Genomic DNA, 11,817 nt, shown 5'->3' with positions numbered 1-11,817 from the left:
TTTCAGTTGATATGCATTAACAGTCATATCCTACAAAGACATTTTTAATTTTTTTTTTCATATCAATTATCAATAAATTAATATTCCTTTTTTTTAGAGTAGTTCCTATAGATCCTTTGCTAAGAGTCTAAGACTAATATTTTGCACAAATTCTCATTATAGACGGACACTATCCGTCTTTACGTATAGACGGATACCATTTTCCCTCACAAAATACCCATTTGCCATAAAGTGGGAAGCACATGGGGGGTGCCGCACCTTGTCTCCCCTATCCATTTTATTAGAGGTTTTTACCCGTTTATACGCTCCACCCGTCTATACCAAAACCTATTGAATATTTTGTGCTCTCCTTCACTCAGATAGAAACACCTAGAAAGTAAAAGAATTAACTGCCTTTTCGTGGCACAATTGTATACTTTTAGTGGTGGGAGATTAGAACCACATGATTATTCCTTTAACTTATTATAAAATTAAATTAATTTAATTCACCTTAAATCTAACTATCTTTTTATAAGAATGGTCACATAATAACAACCGATTTTTACAATATTTTTTTATATAAAACATCCGGTTTAATCCGAATCACTTTAGAAATGGTAAAAAGCCTTTTCTCTCATAACTTTAACAATGCTTTCGTTATTCTCGCGAAATAAACACGGACTTACCGTTAAATTAGAACAACCCATTATCAGTTGATTAAAACGATTAGATGGTGGTAAATAATATACACCTATAAACAATTGAATTTATTTAAGAGTAGGTCTCTTGAGAGACGGTCTCTTAATAAGCTTTATTGAGAGACCATTGTACAATTTAAAGAAAAAGTGGTACTAAAGGTAATAAAATAGGTACAAATCATGATTAATGATAAAATGGGTACATTTATTATGTATATAGGTACGAAATTACTATGTCACGATCAACAATAAAAATGGTACGAAATACAAATAAAAGGGTACGAAAGATTGGTCTCTCAATAACTTAGTGAGAGACCGTCTCTCCCAAGTTTTAGTGTTTATTTAATACTAAAGGCAACCCAACACGTTGGACCCAATTACGTGAGAATCATAGATAGGGGACCATTAATATGTTAATTTGTCATCTGTTTAAAGTTTGAACTATATATACTAGTGTAATAATGCCTCTTAACAGCAGCCTCTTCATTTCACTTAGTATTGTTAAATCTCTCAAATAACATGATGAAGGACGATGTCGACGATAGCGAAGGTGACGACGACGACGATTTAATGCGCCGGGGGTGATTCAATAGAAGGTGACATAAAAAAGTTGACTGAAATGGCAAGTCATAAGGCAAAGGGAAGGTCATGCCTTTCTTCCAGTTTTTTTTTTTTTTTTTTTTTTTTTCTTTCTGTTGTTTCTTTTTCACTACTATGTATGTTATCGGTCTCGTTACTCCGTACGAGATTAATAACGTCAGATGATATCTTATGTATAATGAAAATTTAGTAAAGGGTTAATTTGGCAAGCCTGCTTGTCTCTACCTATGTTTCAGATACTCGTAATTGTTATACTAAAATATTTAGATTTGAGTTGAAAAGAGAAGGTTGGTAGTATTCGAATATAATAGGTCTATTGCCAATTTCTCCCAATAACTTGATCATCTCCATCCACCGAAGTTTTCCTTCGAGAACTCATATGGGAAACTAAAGGAGATTAATCGTCCGCTTTCTATTGATTAAACTTTGGGTATAAATACAATATTGCTAAGCTACAATTAAGGACTAGGTTACACTAAACTAGGTAACAAATACCACTAAACTAGGTAACTAAATCAGTAAATAAATAATTACAATTTACATAATAATTGTAATTATTTATTCTATCAGAAACAGACGAGGGAATAATATATTTATTTATTTACCATTTTTTATTATTTCTGATAATATTTTAATTAAAGTTAAACAAATGATTGAGACAGAGGTAATATAAAATAAAATTCGTTTACACTTCTCAATTTGAATCCAAGCGAAGTACGAACAATTCTCCTAAAAGACGAATGTTTTTGTTATAACTAATTGTAGCCTGTAGGCAGTTAGTACAAACAAGATGTAACACAATTGATTCATTCATTGTTCATTCATACTACAAAAGTCACAGTTCTATTCTTCTTTCGTATCTCTCGCTGTTTCTACATTCATTCATATAAGCGAGCAGCGTGCGATAATTTACAAACTTATCAATTTAACAATAAGTAAACCTTATTAGAGGTACATATGATATGACCACAATCACACACTACAGTACTCAATTTTTGTATTACACTCAAAACCCCCAAATTCAATCATAACACCTAATTAAAAAGCACACTTTTCTTAATTTAAATTAATTTCTAAGAATTACCAACATAAATATAGCATAAAAGATTGTAGAAGTAAAAACAACAATTAAAAAACAACGAAAACTCACGACGTTATGGACAATTTGATTAATTGGAAAGTGCAGGCGGCAGGGATGGCGGGATAACAGCGTGACGGTATAGGGTTTGTGAGTTTGTGCGGGTGAGTGAAACAGAGTAAGAGAGGCCTGAGGAGCATTTTGTTTTAAATTTTGGAATCGTTTTGATTCTGGTCTTTAATTTTAGTTTGGTGAATTCGAGGCGTAAAATACGCGATCTTCAAGTATAAATTATTTGCTGGGCACAAAAAAAATATGTTTGGACTCAAATATGACCCATTTTGTCTTGGGTTGGATATTTTCAGAGTTCAGACCAAGTTCTAGACAATTGAATCTTTGTACAATCTGTCTAGGTCCCAAATGGGTGGATGTTTTTCAATTTCTTTTAATAATTTTACATCTTTAAATGTAATTTTAATAATTATTAAAATTATACTCCCTCCAATCTTATTTAATGTTCCCCTTTCCCTTTTCATCTACTTTTCTATTGTTCCCTCTTTCCCCATTTGGTATGATTTTGGGCTGTAAAATTACAACACTGTCCTGGTTAGTTTTTGGTATTTACTGAAATTGCCATCTACTTGGCCCACACTTACTTTACTTAACTCAGTCCAATTATCCCATCCCAACCCTAATCTGTGTATGCTAATCAACCCAGCCCATCACTAACCCTAATTAACCTATAATCCCTCCCGCCCTTTTATCTCTCCAGAAGATTCTAGGCAACCCTAAATCTCTCCCTAAATCAATCCCTCACTCACCTTATCTCTTTAGCCGTCTTCATCTTCATCTCTTCATACACTCTCATTTTCATATTCCTTCATGTATCTCCCAGATCTTCAATTTCCTATGAAACCCTAAATTTCTCCCTAAATCAATCCCTCATTCAACTTCTCTCTTCCGCCGTCTTCATCTTCATCTCTTCAAACATTCTGAGACTCGCCCCATCTTTAGTCTTCAACCACACTTACTTCTGATCTCTTAATCACTTATATCTCTCCGTATATGGCTTGTTTTGCGTTGTACGACTATGAAGATGCACTCAAATGTTCAGATCTTGTTTTCGAAGATGCGCCTTGTTTATTTAACATGTTGAGTGTTGATGAACCAGAAATTGGTACTGATTTTGAAGATGTGGAGATTGTTAATACTGATTTTGAAGATATGGAGGTTGAGGAGGTTGAAGCTAGGGTTGAGGATGAGTCAATGATGAAAGACTCATTCTGCAGCGTCGCTGAATCGCCTGATCTTCCATATTCTGTAATTGTTCCTGATTCTTTGGGAGATCTTGACACTTTTGTGCCTGAAACGTGTCCTGATTTCATGGAGTTTGATGCAAGGATGGAGGAACTTGATCGTGAGGCTAACTGGACGAATATTAGCGGAGAGGAGAGAAGAAAGAGGGTTGAGGCCAAGCGTGAGACTCCTGAACATAAACGGTGGTTCATTGAGGAAATCTCCAAATATTTTCCTGCTTTTAAGATTCTTCTGGAAGATCTAGGGAGGTTGATTTCTATTCCTAATTTTTTTCTTATTTTACGGTTTTTGTTTAATCGATGATGAATTGCATGCATTAGATGGGGTTTTAAAAAGTCTAATGATATCTTGTTTTTGAGGGCTTATTTATGATTGCATGCATTACGCCACCATGTTCTATGAATATGATGAGGCTATGCATGCAGTCAGATCAAGTTTTGTTGTTTTTCAGAAATCTGTTCTCTAAAATCTAGTTGTACGCCAAGTTATGTTGTTTCCTTGATCTTCAAAATGTTGTAGTTGTGGTTTGGTTGGTTGTTGTACTACATAACATAACTTTTCCACAAAATGAGTACAACAATCAACCAAAAGTAATGATGGTTGGTGTCTTACCTTCACAAAAATCTGGTTTGATGCTTGCATAATTGTTAGTTTCACTGTTGTGAACCTAACATTACTGAATCTATCAGTTCAGTAATTTGAGTAATCTGACTTTCATCCCTTACATTTTGAACATACCTAATGCAATCCTTTACCACATTGATGTCTGCCTGTAAATACTGAGGTAGTCTTCCTTCTTTTGCTAACTTGGACTTGTGCATATGTGGTATCTTGTACTTATTGTGTCCTCTGAGTTGTAACACCTCTAACATACAACCCTGCATAGTAATGAACACATAATTTAGTTTTATTACTTCAAGATTATTGAATGCGATTATTCTTTGCTCCCACCATTCATCTAACTTGTAAGAGTTCTTGAGTGTCTTGATGGTGAATGGCCCTAAAGAACCCCAAATCCAATACATTCAGATCTGGTGAATTTGGGGGTTGTTGAACTAGTTGTATATTCCACCCATTAGAGCTTGCTGCTGCTCTAAAATCTGCATCTGAATTGTTGATATGGGGACGTGCATTATCTTGTTGGATGTAAATAGTTTTGCTTGCATTTTCTGGCCATTTCCTCTTGATTTCAGGCAGCACCTTACCTAGTAGCATATCCTTCACCACTTGTTTAGTGATTGATTCTATAGGTTTGGTCTCCATTGTTCCTGCAACCCTATTCTTTGAATTTCTTTTGGCTGGTTCCAAATAAACAAATGGCCATATCCCAATCTTTCCATCAAAAATAACATCATTATTTTCATCATATTGTGGTCTCCCAACAGCACACATGAACATGATTTTACCTATAAATGTTTTTGACTGAACACTTCTATAAGGATCTGGTTCAGTTTGAGATAAGTAGAACCTTTGACCATCTTTAGTTATGTAAAACCATTTTTCATCAATGTGTATAACATTACTTTGATCTTTGAACATGGCTTTACTGCATATATCATCATAGTATAACTGTGACATACTGAAAATTAACCTACAAAGTTTGTTTTTATCTGTCAAACCTGGTTTTAATGCATTGGTATGAGTCCTGATCACTTTGTCAGTTACCCATTTGGACACCATTGATTGGCTACATTTCATAGCAGCAGCAACCCTTGCTTGTGTGGTTTTTTGTTCGAGATCAAGGCTTTTGAACTTTGCATCATCAAACACAAGCCTTGGTTTACACTTCTTTCCCTTTAACTTGCTGATGACATTGATAACTTCCCCTGCATCTCTTTGTTGTTTTGCTTTATTCCATAAATTAGTGATTGATTTTCTTGTAACTCCAAATTGTACAGCAACCTCTAACATTGACCCCCTTGCTGGTTTACCATTTTTGCACTTCTCAAGTAGAATCTGAATTATCTTTTGTCTCTCTAAGTTAGTCAAATTTCTGGTTTTCCACATTTCTGCATTAAATGGGTTTTGGCTGTTTGCTTATAAATGGTGATTGTATTTATTGTTTTGGGATGATTTTGTTTGTTTGCTTGTAAATGATCAGCTTGAAATAGTAACCCTTCTATATATGGCTGTTGTAAATTGCATTTTTGAACTTTGCACAAATTAATGGATGATGTTGGCACAATTATTTAAAAGAGCTGAAATTTCAAATTGGCGCAAAACTGAAATTTTGGTCCCAAATTTGAAATTAATGTTCCACTTGTGTGTCCTCTTGATATACATATGCAGTTCTGATTAACAATGCTGCCAAGAAATGAAGAAATACCCCACATGCAAATCTGAAGTTAAATCATTTTTTACTTTTCAGATTTTAATTTGTACTTTATGGGTTTGTAATTTCAGATTTTATTTTTAAACTAAGGGTTTGTAATTTCAGATTTTAATTTCTATTGTAAGGCTATGTAATTTGAAGACTGTATGTAATTGGAAATGTATGAAGAAAGGGAGAAAATCTGATGAATGAAGAATGTATGATACCTTTTCAGTTTTCAATGCAAAAAATGTTGGCTCACGTGATTACATTTTTGGAGGGAAAACTTTACTTGTTATTATGATTTGTTTACACTAATTAATCAAAGCTTAAGTTGGCCCACTTGATTAATATTTGCCCTCAAGTGTACCTTATATTCTTTTTTTAATGTTCTCCTTAATTCTTGAGCCAAAAAGAAAAGGGAACATTAAATGAAATTGGAGGGAGTATAAAATATATTAAAATGTTTAATAGGATAATCGATACAGAATTTATCTACATTTATCACAATAAAATGACATATAAATTGGTCTATTTTTAGTAGAAATCTGTCATTTATAATCTGCTCTACACACATTTTTAAATTAATCCGTTAATTATCAAAACTTGCCAATATAACAAATCTCCTATCTATAAAAGCTGGAGCCTTTAAAGAATTTTTATTGGTCCCTGATTTTCAGGGAGTGAAAAAAAAAATTAATTTCTTCAGCACCCACGTTCTCCTCAAAGATTTATTTTACCTCTCTCCTGGTTTCATAAATAATTCTCCCTCTTATTAATTATACTATATAAACACTTTGTTATATACTGTGTATGTCATTTGATACAAGTATGATTCAGACTTTAAGATGTAGATAATTAGATTTTTTTATTTAATTTTAAAATACCAAGCATTTTTGAAAAAGCGATATATAGAAATATTTTTTACAAAATGCATGTAGCATATCTGCATTTTTAAGCAAAAAATCCCCCCAAAAAAAATATTAACAAAAACGAAAATATTGTTACATCAAGGATAATAAAAATTTCAAAAGTAATCGACTATTTACATATAGAAAAACGAAATTGGGAAAAAAATTAAGTGAAAATAAATATAAAAAACGAATCACAAATTGCATGTACAATAAAATTCCATGAAATTAAGTAGAAAAAATACACTTAGATTACATCAAGCAATTGAAATTAATTAAGAAAATTAAGACTATCATCAAACCTTAAATGGATGGACTGCTTTAATTTTATCTTATATATCCGAAATTTGTTTCACTAAAGATGATTGACATCAATCATTTTAGTTATAATTGAATTGATTGAACAAAGTGAAGAAAGTGTTGGGTTATGGATTAGACTCAACTAGACAAAAGAGGGAGAAAAAGTGATACGGGAATCGGGATGATGAAAGAGTCTTCTCAGCTAGGGTTTGTTAGTATATATGGACATGTGGTCTACTATTTTCCACTTAGTTAATGGGTCAATATTAATCCAGTTTGTTCTTTTCAATGTTGTTAGACAACTTTCTATATAACTATAATTTCATGTTATTTCAAGATCCAACTTATAAGTTATACTTATGGCTATATATTAGTCCAATAAGCCCAAATTATATGGTGCTCCACGTTATACACTGCCCCTATATCTTTTCATTCGTATTAATGTACTCCTCCGTAAATTGAGTGTCCGTATAATGTATACGAGGTTTGAGTAGGTTTTGCGTGAGATGGGTTTACTATATCATGAGAAAACGTTAATATTTTATAATAAAAAGTGAAGTAATTATATCTTATAACTAAAGTTGTCAGTTTTTAGCGGACTTACACTACAATTACATTAGATTCAACCGCAAGTCTTCCTTGTGATGTGTATATTTGTTACAAGCTTGCGACGGGTCAAATACTACCCACATGAGTTGATAAGTCAAAAGAGAATGCTACTCCCTAGATAGTTTGTTTTTGTCTTATCTCCCCATGTGGGTTGTATTTGGTCCGTCGCAAACTTGCAACGGATATGTGTGTCACAAATGAGAATTTACGTAGGTCTAATTTCTCTTGCAAATTATCATTTCGAATATTACACGTGTTATGAGAAAAAAAAAAGTTAGTTCAACTGATAAGAGCTCTCTTACCCCCAACTATGGATTTGATTATGACCTGCGAGGTAGTGCACTTATTCGGAAAAAAAAATTACACGGGTTACACTTCTATTTATATTTTATACATGATTGTAAATCTCAATATGCGTACAATTAACAATATAAGTTAGAATCAAAACAAAATGCATAATAGCCATAAGTTAATCTGTAATGATGTTGTTAATATCATTCATCATATATATATTTTTTCAATTATTTGTTCATAATATTATAGCAAATTATATTTGCATTAAATAAGCAAAGATTTTTCTAAATTATCAGTATTTTAAAAGTAAGCCCGTACATTTTTTTTGCCCGGGTTTAAAACTAGTTCTTGTTTAAAACTGTTGTAAACAAGAACAATTAACAACGGAGTTATAAATCATCTAAACTCACACTTTTTATGAGGGTAATGGTGCTTTCCTCCTTCGCTGTAACTTACAACATTTGTAAGCAAGAGTGTCAGGGGCGGGCCGTCCTCTTCTAGTCAAACCGGGACTTGGCCGGGGTGAAAGGGCGGGCTTGGACTGGGACGGGTTATATGCGGGTTGGGCTGAGCGGGCCTAACGTAAATTTTATTTTTTCCTAAAATAGACGGGCCATGTGGGCCGGGCTGGGAAAATGGAACCCAGGCGAGGCAAGAGGAAGGAGCGGGCTGCGCTGGTCAGGGTGGGCCATGTGATTTGGCGGGTTGGGGCAGGCCGGGCTTTAGCCGGGCTGTTGGATAAAACAACATGACATGTTGATTGCCCAACACAAATTCTCATTGAAGACATGACATATCCGTCACAAGCTTGTGACGGATACCATTTTACCTCACAAAGTACCCACTTTTTCTCTCTCTGCAACACTATTTATGTGGTCCCCTTTCTCCACTAACCCATTTTGTTACCATTTTATCTCACAAAATATCCGTCACAAATGATAACCCGTCACAAGGGAGACCAATTGATTGCCCAAAGCCTCGGTGTAGTGGCCCACGCAGCTACACATTGGACACGTTGTGTTGTGACACAATACGTGGCAGACTGGCATATGCTTCACATTTTACTAGCCCACAGTAATCAAGACACTCTTATAAGTTGTAACTTAAAATTGAGCCTTTCAACTTAAAACTATCAATCCTCTCTGAAATACATTCATTATAATCAAAATCAGTGAAGCGATCTTACATTTTGTGAAGCTACTGTCATGGCGTTAAGGGCAGTTTTGGTAATTTCTCTAATCCCTTCTATCAAATGGTTATAGTATTACACATTATCGAACAACTGCATAATATTTGCTAAGCTGATCCAACTAATTGAATATGGAGTACTTTCTCTGTTTCATTGAATTATTTACGTTTATTAAAAATATTTAAAGGATAATTTTGAAAAACGTAAACAATTAACTGAAACAGAGGATACAAGTTGTAATAGAACTGATGGTATAATCCTATTTACGAGTACTAAGCATGAACAGACGAAGAGTATGAACAACAAGACGAGTATGTTACTAACAAGAGGAAGCCGCAGCATTGGCACAAAACCAACATCCATTCCAAAAATGAAGGCGTACGCATCAACAACAGGAGGAGGAGGAGGAGAAGAAATGGCCAACAAAGGAAAAGCCCGATCTACATACACTCCAGTCTACGGGCCGGGGTGGGCCCGTCAGGAGGTGGGCCGGGCTCTCTGGGTCATACCAAGCTAGGGGAGGGTGGGCTTGGCCGGGCCGGGGGCCAAAAGTAGAGATGGGCCGGGCCATGCCAGGCTGGCAGGCCTTATCAATTTTTTTTTGTTTTTGCTACAATGGGAAGCCAAGGACGGAGGGCCGGGTTGGAAATTTGGACTCGGGCTAAGTGCGGGGCAAGAATGGGTCAGGTCGGGTCGGGCCGGGCCAAATTGACTAGAATATCGGGCGAATGGCAGGGCGGGTTGGGCCAGCTCGTGCTAATGGCCAGCTCTAGATAACACCATTACATTTCATCCTCATTTCAAGTTGTTTTTTATTTTTTTAATAATTGTAAACTCATTCTTCTCTTCGATCCTATCCTTATCTTAATAATCGTGTGTAAAGCAATTTCAAACTATTGAATGAATAAGACGGAGGGAGTACTCTATTACACGAATAGACGATGGTCGTTCCTTGTTAAGTACTCCCTCCAATCCACACCAAACTCCCCATTCACTCTTTGGAGGTCAAACTTCGAAAAGTTTGACCGGTAATTCACTCAAAACTATAAATTATTGAAAAATAAAAATTACATATTTAACTTTGTTATGAAAATATCTTTTACAAAATTATATTTTTTGTGAAAAATTTCTACGTTTAAAGGACGAAAACTACGGTCAAAGTGTCGCCTCGAAGACCACCCAAAAGCAAATGGGGAGTTTGGTGTGGATTGGAGGGAATGGGGAGTTTGGTGTGGATTGGAGGGAGTACTATTGAAGATTTAGGAAATAGTTTGACCATTATATAACAAATCAGCTACTAATACAACTTTTGTCAATTGGTTTTAAAATGAGAACTACTCCTACGAAATAGATTATCCCTCTCCCTAGCAATTACGGGTCAAGCCTATCTCGCTCGATCTATTCATCCTAATTTAGCAAAACCTCGTGTCATACAGTACTCATACCTTGTATGTACGTGATAACGTGAATGCAGGGACGGCCGAGTGGAATCTCTAAAGAGTGTAGGGGTTGACCCAACAGAAGCCGCTGGAGAACAGCGACAGTGATGAGGCTCATTTCCATTCATCAGGAATCCGCAAAGACATGATGCGCTAGTCACAACTCACAATAACGTTTGCTCATGTTTTTTTTGGAAGCTCACGACTTGTTGTTTGCGGCTATCTTTTATTTCCTTCACTCTTTTGTATTGCGGGTTTAATAACGTACCTGTTATCGACTTATTATCATTGGGAGAGCTCTCGCTCTTTTTTAAATTTTCCGAGTTAAATGGTCTAATTTTATAATGGTTGAATCTTCTAATTTTACAAGTTTGATTGGTAAATATAATGTATAATCACATTAAATCCAATTGAACCGAACCAAATAAGCTAGTATTGTTTTCTTAGACAATTTAATGACCATATGGTTAGTTTGGACAATATTTAACTAAAACGGTTATTGGTTTTATTTTGGCGAATACTTTGAGAAACCCATACCCATACCTTTCATCTAGGTTGCACGGACACGCCACATTTTTAGCCTCCGCGTGTCCGACACCGTGTCGGACACGGACACGGCCAGGACACGGCTCAAAACGTGTCGGACACCCCAAAAACCGTGTCATCGGTTTTATTTTAATTGACGGCGTGTCGGACACGGTCCAACACAAGCGGACACGGCCCGTATTTGGTGGACACGGCATTTATGCCTTTCCAAAACAACAAAACTCAATTTACACCACTTTCACGACATTACCAATTCTCTTTCAAACCAACAAAGCCCTCCATCGACAACAGTACGACCCCCAATAGCTTCCCCTCGCCGCCGACACAAGACCTCGCCGTTGTCGCCGCCGCCGCCAGTCTTTCTTTGTCGACACCACAACCCAATTGAAAAATACTTATTCGACATGACATTATGTCTTAGCTATGAGAATATTTTTAAGAAATTGGTGAAATCAATTGAATGTATACAAACTTAAAAACGTTGGGAGTCAAAAATGTAAAATTGATTTTGAAGATTGGATTGTAGATTTGCCATGGTCGTACTCT

General features: G+C 35.4%; 1 protein-coding gene across 1 annotated transcript; it reads right to left on the bottom strand.

Moving 5' to 3' along the window:
* Nucleotides 1-4,325: 4,325 nt before the first annotated feature.
* Nucleotides 4,326-5,679, bottom strand: LOC141651013 (uncharacterized). The gene is made up of 2 exons (XM_074458742.1): nt 4,636-5,679; nt 4,326-4,550 (listed from the first exon to the last, which is right to left on the bottom strand). Exons 1-2 carry the CDS (start codon nt 5,677-5,679, stop codon nt 4,326-4,328), a joined length of 1,269 nt encoding a protein of 422 aa, XP_074314843.1.
* Between the last annotated feature and the right edge of the window lie 6,138 nt (nt 5,680-11,817).

Source organism: Silene latifolia, chromosome 4, assembly GCF_048544455.1.
Source record: "Silene latifolia isolate original U9 population chromosome 4, ASM4854445v1, whole genome shotgun sequence".
In the NCBI taxonomy this organism is placed as follows: Eukaryota; Viridiplantae; Streptophyta; class Magnoliopsida; order Caryophyllales; family Caryophyllaceae; genus Silene; species Silene latifolia.
This window is presented reverse-complemented; position numbering and strand designations above follow the sequence as displayed.

Excerpts from the sequence above, each read along its gene's own strand:
- LOC141651013 (XM_074458742.1), bottom strand. The coding sequence starts at position 5,679 with ATGTGGAAAACCAGAAATTTGACTAACTTAGAGAGACAAAAGATAATT. Across the intron at positions 4,551-4,635 it reads ACACTCAAGAACTCTTACAA|GGTTGTATGTTAGAGGTGTT; the intron begins GTTAGATGAATG and ends ATTACTATGCAG.